This window comes from Peromyscus leucopus, chromosome 1, assembly GCF_004664715.2.
Source record: "Peromyscus leucopus breed LL Stock chromosome 1, UCI_PerLeu_2.1, whole genome shotgun sequence".
NCBI classification, from domain to species: Eukaryota; Metazoa; Chordata; class Mammalia; order Rodentia; family Cricetidae; genus Peromyscus; species Peromyscus leucopus.
Window position 1 is genome coordinate 5,629,880 of NC_051063.1, and position 20,307 is coordinate 5,650,186.

At 39.8% G+C, this 20,307-nt stretch overlaps 1 protein-coding gene across 1 annotated transcript; it reads right to left on the reverse strand.

The window, feature by feature from the left end:
* Positions 1 to 4,126: 4,126 nt before the first annotated feature.
* On the reverse strand, positions 4,127 to 18,098 carry Ms4a3 (membrane spanning 4-domains A3). Its single transcript, XM_028884304.2, is given in 8 exon segments — positions 4,127 to 4,337; positions 4,340 to 4,399; positions 5,931 to 6,032; positions 6,911 to 7,069; positions 11,487 to 11,543; positions 14,659 to 14,796; positions 16,372 to 16,530; positions 17,852 to 18,098. Coding segments are annotated over 7 exon segments (693 nt in total). The 5' UTR covers positions 16,510 to 16,530; positions 17,852 to 18,098; the 3' UTR covers positions 4,127 to 4,298.
* Between the last annotated feature and the right edge of the window lie 2,209 nt (positions 18,099 to 20,307).

Sequence of the window (20,307 nt, forward strand, 5' to 3'; positions counted from 1 at the left end):
CAAACAAAAAAGAATACACAACAACAACAAAAAACATCGAACCCTTTTGTGTTGTTCCACTAATCCTAAGCATGGGACCTTCCCCAGAGTGGGTTGATACCCAACATCACCCCACTGGACAAAACTGTTTTTCCTTCTTGCAGCAGGTATCAATTACAAATAGCTCCTTGGTTAAGGGTGTGTCCCCGAATTCAAAAGAAATTTACTTTTTAAATCCCTCATGAGAAAATGTTTTCTCAAAATAAATGCTAAATTTGTTTAAAATAAATATGCACAAATTTTCATGTGAAAAGTTTTTTCCAGGCTGGCCTCAAACTCACAGAGATCTGCCTGGCTCTGCCTCCCAGTGCTGGGATTAAAGGCATGTGCCACCACCGCCCCGTTGTGAAAGCTTTTTAATTAGGTTATCTTTAGAGGGTATTTTCTGGTACTTTCCACCAAGGAATTACAGCCTCTGTTTCTCTCATCTCTCATCTTCCTTTTTTCCACAATCCCCTTTCATCTCTTCCTTCCTGTCTTATATTCACATTTCCACAACTTAGAGCCAAGTCTGTGTTCAAAATAGGTGACTACGAGGCCTGGTGCAGAGGTTCAGTGAGTAAAGATGCTTTCTGCCAATCCTGAGGGGCCTGGTTTCAATCCCTGGAACTCACATGGTGGCAGTAGAGAACTGATTCCACAACAACATCCTCTGACCTCCATATTCACACCATGGGTGTATTCACACATGCAAACAGAAAAAAGAAATGATTTTTATACATATGTAATATTATTTAGAATGAAACAGTTTAGACTGACATCAAGCTCCAGTGTTCCATGGGAAATGTGATTACAGAAATGGTCATAGGACAAACAGTTCTAAGAGTTCGAGTACTGAGTGCAAACTTTAAGGGAAAACCTTCATTTCTTTACCCATATGACTTCAGAAATGTTCAGAGCAAGATTCATGCAGTTCATGCTGGCTCTAAAGTTTCCCTGAATCCTCACTGTAGACAGCTTTTGTCTGGTGTTACAACTCATGGGCCAGTTAACTCCAAGGTGATCATCTAACTCATACTAATTCTTATCTGTCCATATACCCTCTGTTATCCAAAAGTGTTGTGGAATATTAGTTTAAATGAGTTACATTCATTTATTCTGTGGAACACTTGTTTAATGGTGCAAAGATGTATTGCAGGTTTTTATGTTGCATTTGTTTAACTCTGTGAAGCTGTGTTACTTTGCCTGCCTAAAACACCTGATTGGCTTAATAAAGAACTGAATGCTCAATAGCTATGCAGGAAAGGGATAGGCTGGGATGCTGGGCAGAAAGAATAAATAGGAGGGGAAATACAGGTTCAAAAGAAGAGGGAAGTGAAAAAAAGGAGAAGGAGAGGAGGAAGCCAGCCACCCAGTCACACAACCAGCTGCAGAGTAAGAAGGAAAGAAAGGTGTATAGAAGAGAGAAAGGTAAAAACGCAGAGGCAAAAGGCAGAAAGAATAATTTAAGAAAATCTAGCTAGAAATAAGCCAAGCTAAGCCCAGGCATTCATAAAAATAAGTCTGTATTTATTTGGGTGCTGAGCGGCAGGTCTCCAAAGAGTAAATATATTATATATATTCAACTACACAAAAGGATGCTTCTCATGGGAAAAGTAAGCATGATATATGTTTGTATTTTAAGAAATAAGAATATCTCCTGATAAGGAATATCATGAGCTCTAGACTCACAGATAAGGTTTACATATCAGCTGTCATACTGTGTCATGAATGGCTGCCATGACAGCTTTCTTAAGTCAAACATTCCCCTACCCATGATCCTAAATCATTACATCTGAATGTTTAACCAAGTCCATTTTTTGATTCCACTATAATTCCAGAAATTTTAAGTAATTTTCCATCCTATGTGGCTTGCTTTTTAAATAAAAAATTTACCTTACAAAATCTTGTACTCATGATCTATGAATAACTGCACAAGACCTGCATAAGGTCAAGGCAACAAGATCAGTCAGCATGCCTATAACAGCACTAAATGGACCTGGTGGATTACAAAATGAAAGAGAGAAATAGAGGGAATGTGAAGTGGGAGAGAGAAAATTTAGGAATTGTCCAGAAGGAGTGGAAGAAGGAACTGGGGGTGGGTTTCATCAAGATACATTGTATACATGGACAAAAATCTTCAAAGAATAAATAAAAGATGTTCTAAAATTATGTTAAGTCAAATTTTCATATATAACCAGAATGTTAAGTTATTTTTTAAAAAAAATATAGATGTAAATAAACAAGCAAATCATGAAAAAAATACAGATGAAATCTGTCCTAGATAGTAAAAATATATAAGTGATATTATTAACCTACAATAATGTGTTATCCTAACAAGAGGGGGAAATGTCACTGAACTAGGAAGTGTGTGTGCAATTCTGTATCTGAATATGGCAACATTTTAGTGGAAAGTTCTAGAATGTTTAGTTTTCTACAAGGATGTTATACTAATAACAGTACAATAATGTCATTCTCTATGGATGAAAATGAAATTCATAACTTAAAACATTTAAAAATACAATAATAAAAAGTGAAACAATATCTCAGACATTGAGGAAAGAAAGGTTTTGGTTTTTTTTTTACAAAAAGGAAAATGCATAAATCTTACTTAAAAGTTAAATTGACTACAGCAAGAGTTGGGGAAACTTGAAAAATTGAAGGAAACAAACAACAAAAATGGAAATTATTGACAACAACATACAGGTCTAGTGAGATAACTCAACTCATAAAGTGCTCACTGTACAAGCACAAAGACATGGGTTTGATCCTGCATTAAGTAAATTTTTTAAACTGAAATAAAAGCCAGGTGTGGTGGCATACCCTGGTAATCACAGCAGTGGCAAGGAGTAGACAGGAAGATCCTCGGAGCCCTTCACCAGCCAGCTGACCCTAATTGATGAGGCCTACTTCCAGTGAGAGATCCACTCAAAAAAATGAGGCATGACACCTGGGGTTGTCCCGTGGCCTGCATATACTCACATCATGAACTCAAGAGACATTAGATTCTAGATGCCAATCCCAGGAGTGTTTAAGTTAAAGTCAATTTCTATTGTTTGAATTTCTCTTGTGTGGCCTTCAGCTTAGTGATTCAGCAACCTTAAGTCGTTATCTCCTAATGGCTTCTATTTCCAGTTATATTTGAGTTATATATTTTATGAGAAAGTTATAAAGCTCCACACTAGAGTCAAACTGTTGTCTGTGGAGATGCTGTGGACCAACACAGTCATCTAGGTGAGTATCTAAATAGAGATAGATCATTCAGAATGTGTCCCTGAACTTCAAAGTGAGGTTAGTTCCACCAAAGACTGAAGGTGGCTGTCAATTCAGGATATAGGGGATGCTAGTGATAAAATCACGATGTCCTTGTACACTGTTAATATGTTCTGATAAGGGATGCTTGAAGACATATTCAAATAAAAGGAAGTAGATTATCTATAACATAATAGAAGTAGAATTAATGAAAAAAATGGCCATACAGATGTTAGTAAATGATATAACCTGAATTTGAACCCCAGATCTGTCAAATTTGTCCTTGCTGTTCATGTCTCTACTTTATAGTTTGCCAAGGTCCTTTGAGGAACAAAAGCCACTAATCCAAACCACCACTGTGTTGGGACATGTGTGACTCCCAGAACACAAGTGAAATAAAAACCAAAGCTTTAAATTTCAAGGATAGTAAAGTGTAAATTAATCACATTGGCTTTGTTTTGTTTTTGTTTTACTTTCTAGATTGTAATACTGATATCAGCCAAAATCAAGAGCATTTTTTTTTCTGTGCTGAAAAAAAATCTGGCTCATTCTCCTTCCCATGAGGTAGATGCAATTTGGATTTTGTGGAAAATGCACACAATAGGGATTATAGCTGGATGTGGTGGCTCATGTCTGTAATCTTAGCAGCTGGGAGGAGGACTGTGAGTATAAAATATCAAACTAGGGATGCTTGTGCATGCTTCTAATCCTGAAACTTGGGAAAATCAGTAGTTCAAACCCAGACTTGTTGGAAGCCAGCCTACAGGACATGAGACACTATGTTGAGAGAGGGGGGGGGAGGGAGAGAGAGAGATCTGGAAACAGCTTTGGAAGAATGACCATAGAAGCTGCAAAATCCAGGAATGTCTAAGGAAATATATTTATTCATCTAGATCTAGAACATGCTAGTGAGTTAACAGGGAAGGGAGAAGGGTTGGGACAGATGTCCAGCTTTCTCAAGGATAGTGCCATGACAGAAGGGTTGCATTCCATCTATTCATTCTCGCCTGAGTTCTCAAGTGAAGTTCTCACTGTGTGGTGAGTTGAGGCTGAGTGTTCAGGTTCTCTCAGAATCACTTCTATCAGGGGGTATTCCTGATTCCACAGAATTAGGAGGTGAAGAAATTGCCTAGAAAATGAGACATCAGTTCTCAATAAGAGGATCATCATCATCCCTGTCCACTCCATCCTTCCTTATTGCCACCATGATCACTACTACAGACCCACAGATATTCTTTCACTGATGATTACTCTGTTAAACACTGAATAATAGTTATATGCATATGAATAAGGAGACAAACAAAACATTTTTATTTCATTTCTATGGGTTGCTGCTACGTATGTGGTTTCAGAACTGAATATGGAAATTGTGAAGAGGAAAATCAATAAAAAAATCAAACGTATAACCTATCCAAGGTGTTTCTGGTCATGCTTGCCCCTGTTGAATTGCATGCCTTCACTGTGGACTTGGTTCTGAACACACAGCATGCTGTTGCCACACCACCAAACACCAGTGGGTATTGCTCAGGTTGTATACTCTTTGTATGGTATGAATGGCAGCAACCTCACTTCATAAAAGCATACTGGTGTAACTACAGATAGCAAATACCTGTAATTTTTTCTACAATTCTTCCTTAGCATGTAAGCATCAAATTAGCACATATTTGGGTTGCTTTATGTCAGAGTGTTTGATTTTAAAAGTTGCTGTTTGTTGACTTGTTTCAAAAAACATTGTTGAATGAATTTTGACTCAGGATTAGAATAGAATTTTCAGCAGTTTTCAAAATGACTGTAAACATACTAAACATATTCCTGTCATTTTGTACTATGTGTTACAAAGCACTATTCTCAGCCTTGACAATAATAAAATCAGAATATTAATCAACTCTCAGAAACAAGATGATCTCCATCCTGAAGCATATAATATATATCCAAGATTTCATTATTATGGAAACATAAACAAGCACATTTATTTCATTAATATGCAAAATTGCTTTGGTCTTTAATAAGTAGTAAAATTACATAGCAACTAATTGTTTTAAATAAATTTCTTTATTATTTATTACCCATAAATGTTTGATCTGAATACCTATTTTGTATACCTACATATGTAGGGCTGTGTAAAGCTTTCTTGGGCAAAAAGAAATTGAAAGTAGAAAATTTTAAGAACCCAAATTAGAAGCTCTAAATATCTAGCAAGAATATGTGACCACCTGAGTTGTACAGCTCAAAAGTAAAAACTTATAAAAAATAATTAAAATTGCTGGGCGGTGGTGGCGCACGCCTTTAATCCCAGCATTCGGGAGGCAGAGCCAGGCAGCAGATCTCTGTGAGTTCAAGGCCAGCCTGGTCTACCAAGTGAGTTCCAGGAAAGGCGCAAAGCTACACAGAGAAACCCTGTCTCAAAAAAAAAAAAAACAAAAAACAAAAAATTAAAATTATTTTAACCACATTAAAATATATATTAATATATAGCTTCCATTTTCAAATCTGAATCATTTCCAGCCTTACTTCATCTCACATTTTGATCTAATAAATAATTTCCAGAACCCTACTAATCATAACCATATAAAAGTTTCTTATTCTGAAAGTTAGAAATTACTTCACACATTGTCGAATTTGCAGATGATAGAACTTGCTCATCATTTACACAAACTCACCTCTCTTGAACCACAAACATTTCCTAGGCACCATATGGTTGAGATGGAAATGGTGATGGCCAGCTCCAGCAGGGTGAAGATCAACATTAGAGACACAAGGCCCTAGGGAAATGATGCCTCAGATCAAATCAGTAGAAATATTCAGTGGGGAAAATTGTCAGAAAAAACAAAACAGACTGTAAAATCCTCAGCAGGGAATAAAGTGAGATACAAATTAGACAGGTGCAGACACACAAATTCTGAAGAAGAGGTTCAGTATCAATCCAAATCATAAAAATAATGTCCCAGGAGAAATACATATGTTATTTCTACATTAACCTATGTTAACTAGTCAAAGGGAGAAGAAATCATAGAAGAAAATTTCTGACACTATCACTAACACTTATCAATATAATAAATTACAGAAATTAATACACGATAGATAGATGATAGATAGATAGAAAGAAAGATAGATGGATGGATGGATGGATAGATGGAATGGACAGACGAATGGATGGATGGACAGATGGACAGATGGACGAATGGACAGACAGACAAACAGATAGATAAAGATAGATGTGGTTTAGTTGATAAAGTGTGTTAATATGACCAAACATTCCAGACTGCAGAATAAGCTGTGTGTCTCTGAAGTTTGTTTCATCAAACAGAGGTATGTGAAATAGATTGTTATTGTATTCTCTCTGGAGAGTATAATAAATAGTAGTAATAATATTACAACATGATAGTTAAGCCCTGTTTTTATTATTTATCAAATATTAACATATTGAGTTTTGTACCAATCCATTAGATGGGTGTTACTCATTATTATCTTCACTTCAAAGATAAGAAAGTTAAATTATAGACAGTTTATCTAATGTACCCTTCATTACAAAACTAATACAGAGCAAAGCCAACATTCAGGTTAACATAGTACATAACACACTGTTTTTCTGTGTATTTCGAATGGTTTGAAATATGTTATTAGCAGTTTTAAAACATACATTTGATGTGGAACCCAGGTAAATGCATAAGTCAGGTGACTGTGAAGACTGGCAACTCTTGAAAGCCTGGGTATTGATTGCCAAATGTACAGAAAGGAAAGCAGTCCCAACAAATGCAATTATAGTACTGGCAATGTTCATCCCAAAACTGTTTTGCATCTAAAATAAAAAAATAGTTCATTAATATATGTAGAACATCCTTTAACACCTTGGCAACATTCCATTTAAAGAAGTATCTATTTACACACCCAACAGCATTATAGATGCAGCGCAAGCTCCCATGAACAAAGATTCCCCCTTGGTACAATCTAGCAATTAAGACAAAGAGGTTGAGGTACACAGCTCAGTTGGTAGAACACTTGCTAACATGTATGAAGCCCCGGCATCAATCTTTAGTACTGCATAAACTGGGTGTTGTTGAGGATGCCTGTAATTCCAGTACTCTGTGATAGTAGAAATTAAAATTCAAAGCTACCCTATAATGTATGAAACCCTACCTCAATTTTAAAAAGAAAATACACTAGCATATAAATTATGCCATATTTTCAAGTAACTAAGTATTGAGGCTAATAGAATGATATAAGAAGAATGGAAATCTAGTGAAAGGAGTGGAGGTTTGTAACATTAAGTAATAATAACATACGGAATCAGGGATATATAATTGAGCATTTCCCCAGGTGGTCCAGAGGAAGTCTGGGTAAAAAACACAGTTCAAAGTCCCTGAGGCCACAGTGTCCCCAGGATACAAGAGAGCCAAGATGGATAAGATTAGGAAACTAAGTCAAAATTAATAGAGATATAGAGCCCTGTAATTCATGAAAAAGAAGTCTTGAGTTCTAATTCTGAGAAAAATATAAAATTGTTGAAGGATTTTGAGCAAAGAGGTGACAGATCAATAGCCTAAAAAGGGTCACTTTGTCTTTGTTGAGAACAGGAAATATCAGATTCACAAATGGAAGCAGAGAGCCCACTTAAAAGACTACCTAGAATACCATCAGAGGAAAGATGAGAAAAGGCCAAACACAAGCTTAACTTGATGATGGAGCGCAGGTGATTTGCTGAAATACTAGCTTCAGGAATGTGAAAAAAGAGATTGGGATATGCTCATATTATCAGCCTAAGAATCTGGAAAGATGAGATTTCCATCAGCTGACATGAAGATGAGATGTCACCAAACAGGTTCCAGGGATAGGTTAAGTTAGGTTTTAGACCTTTCAGACTTCTAAGTGGAAGCAAAGTCGATGATCCAATCTGCTGCTCAGGAGAAAAATCTTGGCAGGATCATGTATTTCAGGAGTGTGGCCATAGAGGTATCATTTGAAACAATGAAAATGGCTGAAATCATTGAAGTAAATATGGACTGAGCAGGTTAGCTGTAGACAAATTGCTAAAAGGTCTTATTAAATACAAAAAAAACTGGAGCCAGATATGGAGGTTAAAGCCTGAGAGATCAGAGGAATAGGAAAAGCCACAAGCAAACCTCACCTTACCAACTCTCAGTTTCCAAAGAGACCTACTTCCTGTATACCCACACCTGTATGCCTTTCTGCTCTGCTATCTCATTTGCTCTTTCTGTCCAGCTACATCACTTCTTCTTCCTGTCCAGTTCTGTCACTTCCTGTCTGTCTGTACAACCTTTATGGTTAACTACTGTTGAAATTTCACGCCTGGCTCTGTTCCCAGTGTGGCCTTGAGCTCACAGAGATACAGACAGATCCCTGCCTCCTGAATGATAGGATTAAAGGAATGTGCTACCATTGCCTGACTTCTATGTTTAATATAGTGGCTGGCTTTTTCCTCTGATCTCCAGGCAAGCTTTTTTTATTAAAGCACAAATAAAATATCATCACAGGTAGCTGCCAAAGATAGGAACATTGAGCACCCAACACTAAGCAGTCTAAATAAAAGGAACTGGGGAAGAAGACTGTAAAGGACAGGAGGATGTGCTGGAGCCCAAGAGAAAAAACATCAGGAGAGGAGGTGAGCTAATGCTGCCCATAGGTAAAGTCAGGTGACGGACAAGAACTGAGCACTGTTTTAGCAACCTGGACACTTTCAATATTCTTAAGAAGAGAAGCTACAGAGGACAGGAAGTAAAGAATTGGGAAGATTTAACTGCAACAGAACAGACAAGAATGGGAGACAGAGTATGAATAATTCCTTTTAAAATGGAGTTTAGGGCCAGGCAGTGGTGGTAGATGCCTTTAATCCCCGCACTTTGGAGGCAGAGACAGGTAGATCTCTGTGAGTTCGAGGCCAGTCAGGTCTACAAAGCAAGTTCCAGGACAGCCAAGGCTACACACAGAGACCTCGTCTTGAAAAAAAAAAATAGAGTTTAGGCACAAACAGAAAAATAAACTGCACCTAGCTATCAGGAAAATGTGGGCAGATTTTTCTTTGGGCCGCCACCTCATGAAAAATGACATGGAGACTTATTACTAATTATCAAAGCTCAGCCTATAGCTTAGGCTTGTCTCACTAGCTCTTATAACTTAAATTAACCCATTTTTATTAATTTACTTTCTTCCTCGTGGCTTTATTACCTTTACTCTGTACTGTCCATGCTGCTTTCCTGCTTCCTATGTCTAGCTGGCAACTCAGCTCTTCTTCTTCTTCCCAGCATCCCCTCTGCCCTGAAAATCATGCTTTGCTGCTGGCCATTCATTTAGTTTTTTTATTAAACCAATCTGAGTGGCACATCTTCACAGTGTACAAAATGATTATTCCACAACAGGAAAAAATAATGCCGAGATGAGCTAGGTAGATAGATGATAGATAGATAAATAGATGGATAGATAGATAGATGATAGATGGATAGATATAGATGATAGATAGATAGGTAGATATAGATGATAGATAGATATAGATGATAGATAGATAGGTATAGATGATTGATAGATAGATGATAGATAGATAGATAGATAGATAGATAGACAGATGATTGATAGATAGATAGATAGATAGATAGATAGATAGATGATAGATAGATATAGATGATAGATAGATAGATATGATAGATAGATAGATAGATAGATAGATAGATAGATAGATAGATATAGATGATAGATAGATAGATAGATGATAGGTAGATAGATGATTGATAGATGATAGATAGATAGATAGATGATAGATGATAGATAGATAGATATAGATGATAGATATAGATGATAGATATAGATGATAGATAGATAGATAGATAGATAGATAGATAGATAGATAGATAGATAGATAGATAGAAAGTAATGTGCTTATATGCTAATTTAAAGGACTGAATGGGGACAAATTGGAGTGATGAATTTACATAGTGGAAAAGGACATGGTCTAGAACACCCAAGTAGAAGGATTAGCTTTAAAAAGTTCCTCCATGGTCAAAGGCTGGAGGGAAACATACACTGGAGCAGATCTAGTGCACACACAGATGTTATAGTGTGTGTGTCTGAAAGTCTCTCCATGACTTCAGTTTCTCAGAACAGGGAGCAAGCCCATCATCATGGAGTGGGGATGAGAGAAAAAGACGGGTGTTTGAGGATGGAATATTATGATGAAGCAGCCATGACAGGACAAGGGAAACAGAACAGACAGGGGTTAAATGGCTAGATAACTCAGAGAACACACAGAGAGTTAGTAACTTTGTAATGAATAATTAAAAGGGCCAAGCAATGGTGGCTCATGTCTTTAATCCCAGCACTCAAGAGGCAGAGGCAGGCAGATCTTTGTGAGTTTGAGGGCAGCCTGGTCTACAGAGCTAGTTCCAGGACAGCCAGGACTACACAGAAAAACCCTGTCTCAAAAAAGAAGAGAGAGAGAGAGAGAGAGAGAGAGGAGAGAGAGAGGAGAGAGAGAGGAAAAAGAAAGAAAGAAAGAAAGAAAGAAAGAAAGAAAGAAAGAAAGAAAGAAAGAAAGAAGAAAGAAAGAAAGAAAGAAAAGGAAGGAAGAAAAGGAAGAAAGAAAGAAAGAAAGAAAGAAAGAAAGAAAGAAAGAAAGAAAGAAAGAAAGAAAGAAAAAAAAAAAAAAAAAAAAAAAAAAAAAAAAAAAAAAAAAGAAAGAAAGAAAAAAGAAAGAAAGAAAGAAAGAAAGAAAGAAAGAAAGAAAGAAAGAAAAGAGAGAGGAAGGGAGGGAAAAGAAGAAAGGAAGGAAGAAAGAAAGAAAGGATTAAAAGGATAGAAATTTTTGCTTTCAGTTTGTGATGTAGTAGTGAAAGCCCATTCACTAAAAATACTTTGTTAAACCTAACAACACACAAAAATTATGGAGCCTGCTTCTAAGCTTCAGATGCACTAGCTATTCAGAATAACAATCCCAGATATGAGTATTCACGGTTTATCTGATTTCCCTTATTGTCTACCACTGAATGCTGGAAGAAAATTGACTGTGTGTGTGTGTGTGTGTGTGTGTGTGTGTGTGTGTGCGTGCGCGCGCGCAGCACGCACGCACACACACACACACACACACACATACACCTTAAATGAGATTTGATTCCTCAGCTGGGTTCACCAACCTCTGCTTTCCCACTATTGATGAGTGGTTTGTTTCTGCTCCTCTGGTCACAGAGAAAAAGAGGAAGAACTGCACTTACCAGCATTCTTGTGGGTTTTCTCCCTGATGCAACGGTCAAGGATCCCGAGCTGATAAACTGTTTAAAATAGGAAGTAAGACAGACAAAGGGACATTTAGTCTTGACCACTTTCTCCTCAGCATTCCCTTGACAGTAGTTATCTAACAGAAGTTACACAAATTTACACAAAGTGTGTTTCATATTACTCATTATTTTATATGACTAAAATTTTAACATAGTTCATATTCTAAGTAAATTCATCATAATTTCATTTTGTTTATGTCTAGCTTTTAACAGGTTTATATATTGATATAAATAATGAATACTATAGTTATGCTCTTGTTTATGTGAATATACATTTTTAAAATTCTTGTATCACTGCCCATGCATCTGATTTATCTGTCTAGATGCTTCAAAAGAGAATTTATAAATCCAAATGGCCATCTCTGTATTCTCTAGTTTTTAAATCACCGTTTTAATGTGTTATTATTTCCATGACTCTAATTTTGATAAATAGAATTTTCTATATATTTATGATTATCTAACCATATTTTAAATTGGTAAGATTTAGAATCCTTTACCAAGTTACCAAATGTTGGAGAATAAAGGCTTGCTAAATAAAATTCAACTACTGAATTCTGAAAGTCAATGAAATGATTCCTAATGATATTCTTCTATACTCATAGATTGGTGCCTAGTCCAATTGTCATCAGAGAGGCAGCATCCAGCAACTGATGGGAACAAACACAGAGACCCACAGCCAACACTAGCTACAGCCAGAGGAACCCTGCAGAAGAGGGACGGGGAAAGGATTGTAGGAGCCAGAGGGGTCAGGGACAGTAGGAAAACACAGCCCACAGAATCAACTAAGCAGGGCTCATGAGGCTCACAGAGCCTGCATGGGTCTGAGTTAGGTCCTCTGCATATATATTATGTAGCTTGGTGTTCTTCTGGGACTCCTATCCATGGGAGTGGGGGGTATCTCTGACTCTTATCTGTGCTAGGACCCTTTTCCTCCTACTGGGTTGCCTCATCCAGCCTTGATATGAAGTTTTGTACCTAATCTTATTGTAACTTGCTATGACATGTTCAGTTGATATCCCTGGGAGGCCTACTTTTTTTTTTTTTTAAGGGAAATGGAGGAGGAGTGAATCTTGGCGGAGCAGGGGACACTGAGAAATGGAGGGCGGGGAAACTGTGGTTGGGATATAATGTATGAGAAAAGAATAAAAAAGAAAACACAAGAACAGGCTTTGAGCTCTGCCTCAGATTAAAAGAGATTATCACACATCTTCCTGTCACTGTACTTCATAAAAGAGCACTTTTGTTTTCAATACCAGCTTCATCTCATGGGTAGATTACTAAGCATTTCTTCACCTCAGCTTCTTTCCCCCATCTAACATCATATCCTCATGTTAATATCACCTACTAACAGCTGTGTGGTGCTAAAATAATTGATACAAAAAATGGGAGTACCTGTTTGCCCAGGATACAGAAAGCATCCAAATTAACAATAACATATAGCTCTCATTTAATTCCAGAGATTCCCAAAAGAAGATCCTTTTGCTATTTCTGACAGCCTAATAAGGAAACTGAGGGCAAAATTTCACATTTAATCTCTAGCACCACATCCTTGATAGGATTCTAAAAGATGAAGCAATAGAAAGAAAACACTGCATATAGTGGGCATGCAGCAGGCATGTTCACGGTAGGGAGGAGGCAAGGGCAGATAAGGAGAATGGGTCATATGCCTTGGGCTTGCCCTGAAAGAGTCTCCGAGCCAGAGAGAAGCTTCTAGAATTGGAATCAATGATCCAATCTTTTGGTGATGCTAAAGTGACACCAAAGGGCTCCCTGATCCCTTCCCTTTTTAAATTTTATTTTATGTGTGTGAGTGTTTTGCCTGCATGTATGTCTGCACACATATGTGCAGTGCCTGTAGAGGTCAGAAGAGGGCATCAGATCTAGAACTGGAGTTACAGATGAGGGTGCTGGGATGAAGCTTGGTCCCCTGGAACAACAGCCAGTGCTCTTAACTGTTAGGCCATCCCTCTGGCTCCCTTCCATTTAAAAATAAACTAATCTCACTTTCTAAGAAAATAAAACACGGTGCTTGTGGAACACATGAAATTCTTCCTTTCTATCTTTTCTAAAATTCAGAGCAGAAACTCTTCACTTGGGTTGTCAAGATTTATTATGCAGAACAATTCAGGAATATTTCAGAGTTTAGCTCTTCCATCAAAAAAATTATATTAACTATCTCACAATTTCAGGAATGTAAAATCCACAGTACATGCTTCACACTGTGAACTGAAAATATGCAAGTCTTTTATCAGACTGAGAACTGATACCAGCCCTCAATCTATTTTTATGACTCACATAGTCAGTTATTGTCTTTTGTTCCTCCTCACTCCCTTATGACCTCTTTTCTCCTTTCTTGGTCTCTATTCTAGTTTCACAACTTATGCCCCCTGACACACACACATTTAGGCACATATATAAAAATTAAAATCTAGGCACTGCATAGAAGAGAAAACATACAGAATTTATATTCCTGAGTCTAGAAAGCTTCAAAGCTATAGGATTCTGTGCATGTGTGTGTGTGTGTGTGTGTGTGTGTGTGTGTGTGTGTGTGTGTGTGTGTACATATCCAAGAACTCTAAGTCCCACCCAGGAGATAGAACTGGCCATGTCCATCATGCCCATCAATGCCTTGGTGCAGGAGGGAAGGGCTTGGACCTGCCTCAACTGAATATACCAGGCTCTGCTTATTCCCCATGGAGACCTTGCCTTGGAGGAGATGGGAAAGGGGAGTGGATTGGGGGGAAAGGCTGGGTGGTGGGAGGAAAGAGGACAGGGAAATCTGTTATTGATATATAAAATGAATAGAAAATATCTTAATAAAAAATACATGAATAGATAAATAAAATGTGTTGCATATGCATAACAGAACTTTATTTGGCCATAAAGAAAAGTGAAGCCATAACTTGCATAGGAAAATGGATGGAACTGGGAATTGTTATACAAAGTGAAGTGGTTCCTATAAAATAGAAAGAAAAATGATTTTGCCTACTTTTGTCAGAAATTATAAATCAAAACCACAGCCGCTAATCTTCAAAGAACACTTTCATATTGCAGCACACTAGCTGTGCAGGATAAGAGATAGTTTGTGGCTGAGGAAATAAATACTCACGAACACAGCACCCCAGAATGGATAGCCTGTGTAGAAGGTGAAGAAGAAAAAATGCCTGAAGTAGTGAGACAAATATTGTAAACAACCCAAAAATACACCCAGAGCCAGAATCAGTATTCCATTCAGGATCTGGATGGCCTGTAAAAGAAGAAAAAAAAAAGATAAAAGGCATACTAACATTTTTATTTTCCTCAGAAAGGAGATATCATGACTTTAAATGGTCAAAATGCAAAGGCTAAATTAACTGAGCAAGATCTTGTTCTAAGAAGATTTTGTTTAGAACCATAATACGGCAAAGTAAAACAGCTATTAAATTTTTATTTTAAATTTTTTTATTTAAAATATAGAATACAGCCATCACTGATGACACAGGCCTGCAATCTCATCTACTTGGGAGAATGAGGCAGAAGCATCTATCTGTCTGAGCTACAAAATGAGTTCTAGTCTAACCTGTATGATTTAGTAAGACCCTGTCTAAAAATGCACAAAGGGGTCATGCTGTAGGTCAATAATAGAATGTTTTCCTGGCATGCATGAGGACCTGGGTCCAATCCCCAGGACTATAGGGAAGGGAAAGAGGGAAAGGAAGGAGAGAGGAGGGAAGGACAGGGGAGGGGAAGGAAAGAGGGAGGGAGGGGAGGGGAGGGAAGGAAAAGAGGGAGGGGAGGGGAAGGAAAAGAGGGAGGGGAGGGAAAGGGGAGGGAGGGGAGAGAAAGGGGGAGGGGAAGGGAGAGAGGGGAGGGAAAGGGGGAGGAGAGAGAAGGGGAGGAGAGAGGAAGGGGGAGGGGAAGGGAAGGAAAGAGGGAGAGAGGGGAGGGGAGGAAAGAGGGAGGGGAGGGGAGGAAAGAGGGAGGGGAGGGAAAGAGGGAGGAGGGGAAGGAAAGGGGAAGGGGAGGGAAGGAAAGGGGAGGGAGGGGAGAGAAAGGGGAGGGGAAGGGAGAGAGGGGAGGGAAAGGGGGAGGAGAGAGAAGGGGAGGAGAAAGGGAGGGAGGGGAAGGAAAGAGGGAGGGAGGGGAGGGAAGAGGGAGGGGAGGGGAAGGAAAAGAGGAGGGAGAGGAAAGAGAGAGGGGAGGGGAAGGAAAAGAGGGAGGGGAGGAAAGAGGGAGGGGAGGGGAAGGAAAAGAGGGAGGGGAGGGAAGAGGGAGGGAGGGGAAGGAAAGGGGAAGGGGAGGGGAGGGAAAGGGGAGGGAGGGGAAGAAAGGGGGAGGGGAGGGAGAGAGGGGAGGGGAAGGGGGAGGAGAGAGAAGGGAAGGGGAGAGAGAAGGGGAGGGGAGGGGAGGGGAAGGGAGGGGAGGAGAAGGAAAGAGAAAGGGAGGGGAGGGGAGGGGAGGGGAGGGGAGGGAAGGGAAGGGAAGGGAAGGGAAGGGAAGGGAAGGGAAGGGAAGGGAAGGGAAGGGAAGGGAAGGGAAGGGAAGGGAAGGGAAGGGAAGGGAAGGGAAGGGAAGGGAAGGGACTTCACAGAACTCAACTTCCTGATGTGAGTGGTCAGAAAGCACCAAGAAACAATGAATAGCCTTAGAATAAACTCTCCAGGGCTTGCTAGGACACTCTACCCTATGAGAGACTGAGTCTCCATTTCTACTCCTCAGGTCTCGATGGCCCCATCTTGTCTTCAATGACTTAGTGAGAGATAACTCAGCAATTTCAGAGGGAATCTATGCAATCTTTTGTTACTTCTTGTACAAACCGACCTTGTGACAGAGGCTGACTTACCCCGAGGGCTTGCAGTGCTCCTCTTTGAACATCACGTGATCCATCCAGGAGCTGATAACCAGAACCATCAGTCTCCTCTTGGTTCACGTGACCTGCTGAGGTTCCCAGTCCTGCATTATCCAATCCCTGGGAGGCCATTTGGGGCTGCTTGTGGCTGTCCTGGGAAAGAACTCAAAAGCTTGATGCTCCCTTCTATCACTTTCTAGTAATATTTTTGAGTGTGACAGGAAATTTCTGTTTTGTTCATTCATCAAGATAACTCTCCTGAGTGACAGGATTCATAACCTGCTCTGTCCCTTTCTACCCTAGAACTGTTCCTTTCACAAAGCAACCCCTCCCTCCCCGTTACAACTTGGCTTGGATAGTACCTCTCTTTTCCCAAACCAAATTCCAGCCCATGAGTCAAACTTCCAAGAAACTCCTTTTAGTCCTGGCCCCGTCTGAATGATGAACCATTTCTGCCTGCTCTGGGAATCCACTCAGCACCCCTTTAACATTCCTCAGTCCAAGTTTCAATTTTCAAGGTGTGTGCTTGTGTCTCTCTGTGTGCTCATCATCCTTACTCTACTGTCCCACTGTCTCAAGGTTGGTACTCAGCCAACACACACTTCAGAAACAGTCGTGTCTAAGGATAATAATAGAAAATCCATCAGCAGGCATCAGGTCTTTTTATGACTTGGAGGGAAGAAAATGTAGTCTGACACATCGACTTTTTTTTTTTTTTAGAAAGAATCAAAGATGAGCTTCCGCCTCCAGATAAAGCAAATTATGTTCTATAAAATATGGTCAGTTAAGCTTTCTTGAAAATCAAGAAAACATAGGCTTCTTCACATCATATTGAGTAGCTCACCTCCCCAGCTCTGACTGAGTAGCCGGAGTTCTTCTGGGTGTTTTAGTCATATCATCTCTCAGGACATCCATTGGAATGGGTATTGTCCTTATGACCCTTTCCATCTTACACATTAGATGGGGAAGCTAAGAAACAGAGAATCAAATAACATCCCCAAGTCCACCAGGCAGGAATCAAAGAAGCTAAGGGTCAAAATCTGTCTCTAGTTATCACCACAGTCTTCCCTGAGCCTGTGCAGGAACTGTCTCACCAAACCTCATTCATAGTTCAGGAGTGTCCTCTCATAACCAGAACTGGCCACCAAACTCAGAGGCAGCCTCTTAATATATCAAGGGTGTGTGTGTGTGTGTGTGTGTGTGTGTGTGTGTGTGTCTGTCTGTCTGTCTGTCTGTCTGTTCATGTCTATGTCTGCATTTTCCAAATAAATAGCTATATTATGCCAAAAATAATGGCACCCAGGGTAGCATCTGCATTCTAAGGGCAGTCATCCATACATCTAAAAATTCCAAACCTTTACTGAGCAACCAAATAGAAAACATTTAGGCATCCCAAGAAGGCCATCAGGAGGCACCATTAGCAGACAGAAATGAAAGGAGGATTCCTATGGAGTTAGGAGCCTGTAAGGTTTACCTTGGAGACCTCAGGCTTTGACAAACTCCTTTCCTTGCAAGTCCATCTCGTTACAGAAGAGGAATCAGTCTGTCCCCCAAAAAACAGTCGTCTTTTCTTCCTCAGGTTTAACGAATATCTTCCTTGTGCAATACCTCAGCAGATCCAGTGGAAGTGTTTCTGCTGGCTGCCTGGAAGGTGTGCTAATCCTAGCCGTATTTGAGGGCACCAATGACCCATCCACTTCCCCAAGGCTCACCCATAAAGAAGGAAGCTGGTATCAGGAACCACCACCCTCTGGCTCTAAGATGTTGCTTCACACATCAATGGAGCAAGAAGTAGAAACAGAAAATATGGGTAGGTCGGTGGGAAACTATTGTGGAATGGAGGAAGAATAGGTCTGGCTATGTAATGAAAAGTGAAGGCAGGCAGAACAAGTAGTGTTGGAAGGAGGGACATACCAGGACCACTAAGGGACTGTGTTTACAAAATGCACCGGTGATGTTACTGAAATTGTTTTACATGCATGACAATGTTTAATCCTCTCAGGCCAAGCAAGGTTAGTTCATTTGTCATAAATTAAAGCAATGGTAATTTAAATATATTATGGTTACTATATATCATCTGCTGTTTGCTGTTTCAGTTTGCTTCACGGGCATCAATTTCTTCTAGTCTCAGGATAACCCATGACCTAGATAACACTCCTAAGTCAATGGGATGGAAGATAAAGCTGGCATAGAAAAGATAAACAGATTCCCTCACATTTAACCAGCTATATTTGTCCATTGCCTGATGATATAAGGGAATACCACTGACTGGGGTGAGCTATTAAAAATACAAGTTGATTTGCCTCATGGTCATAGAAGCTGATTAGTCCAGTGCCAGAACATTGGCACCTGCTGGGGTCCTTCATGCCATGTCACAGCAGAGTAAGAGTGAGGGAGAATATGTGAAAGAAAACAGAGGATGGGTGCTCATAATGAATCATCTAAGATCAGCTGGGAAATGAAATATGACTGAGTACTTCCGTGAGGTTCCTTTGAAGCTTAACTTGGAATACAAATCTGAATATGGGATTCAATATCCCATGGTCTGAGGCCCTGGGCTGGATGAAAAGTAGAGAGTGCTGAGCACCAGCATTCATCTCTCTCTCTCTCTGCTTCCTGACTTCAGAGAGTGTAAGCAGCCTGATGTCACAGATAGAGCAGCCCTTGTCTCCATACCTCCTTTGGCATTTGACCTTCAGATTGTGGACAGAGATAGAACTTTCCTTTCCTGAGGTGATTTTATCTGGTATTTTGTCACAGCAATAAGAATAACTAACAGAGTCCAAACTCCATCTTCTATTAGGACCTACTTCTGCTTATACCTCACTCCCATGATGCTGTTGATCATGACATCAGCCATGTCCCATGATCTGGGAGTGTTAGGATGAATGATGGTCCTCCAGTGCCTTGCCTTGACTCCCTGTACCCTTTTGGGCATTATTTGAAGCTTTGGATTTCTCAGGTTGGGGCCCTGTACCTGCAGCCCTCCGAGGCTAGAAGTCAAGTGGTTTCTGTATGGTGGGAATGGCTTGTTCCCACAGTCTGGCCTCCATGAGGGCTTTATGCCTATACATTTCTGCCTAGGTCTCCATAATGTCTGAAACATTCTTTTAAAATGGCCTCATAGCTCTTGCATCTTACACACCTAGAGAATTGGTGACCTATGGGCTGTACCAAGGTTCACAGCTTGCACCTTCTCTGAAGCAGGCTAACCCACACCTCAGCTTACTTGAGCCATGGATGAAACATCTGAACAGTGCTGTTCTAGAATATTAGGAGTGGAGTTCTAGGGGCTATGTCAGGGAGCACTTGGAGGCCATCTCCCAAAGCATTCTGTTCTTCTAGAGCTCCAGGCTTGAAAAAGCAGCCTTGAGGAGCTCTGAAATCCTTCTTGGACTTTTCTCTCATTGCCTATGATCCCTCTGTCTATGCTAATCTTGGACCCTTAGCTACACACATGACTTTGTATTCTCACCTGGCCATTCTGTAAATATTTTCAACTCCTTTCATTTTGGTTTCTTTTTTCAATTACAAATTCCACATTGAGCTCTTTCCTTCTTGAACCTCACTATCTGTTGTTAAAATGATCGCATGGCAGTTGAAATACTCTTACATTCTATATCCTATAAAGTCCTAGGATACAAACATAACCCCTTTTAATGACAGGGTTTCATGTAGTTCAAGCTAGCCTCAGACTCACTGTAGAGGCAAGGACGCCCTTGAACTTCTGAGCCTGCCCCCTCCCCAAGGTCTCAGATTACAAGCACGCATCTTCATGCTTGGTTTCCATAGTTCTGGGGATGAAATTCTGGGCTTTGTGCATAGTACACAAGCACTCTACCAAATACACCTCCAGTTCATGCATGGAATCTTGCCAACTTTTTTGCAGCTATATAAAAAGGATAAATTTGACTCTAGTTTCCAGCCTCT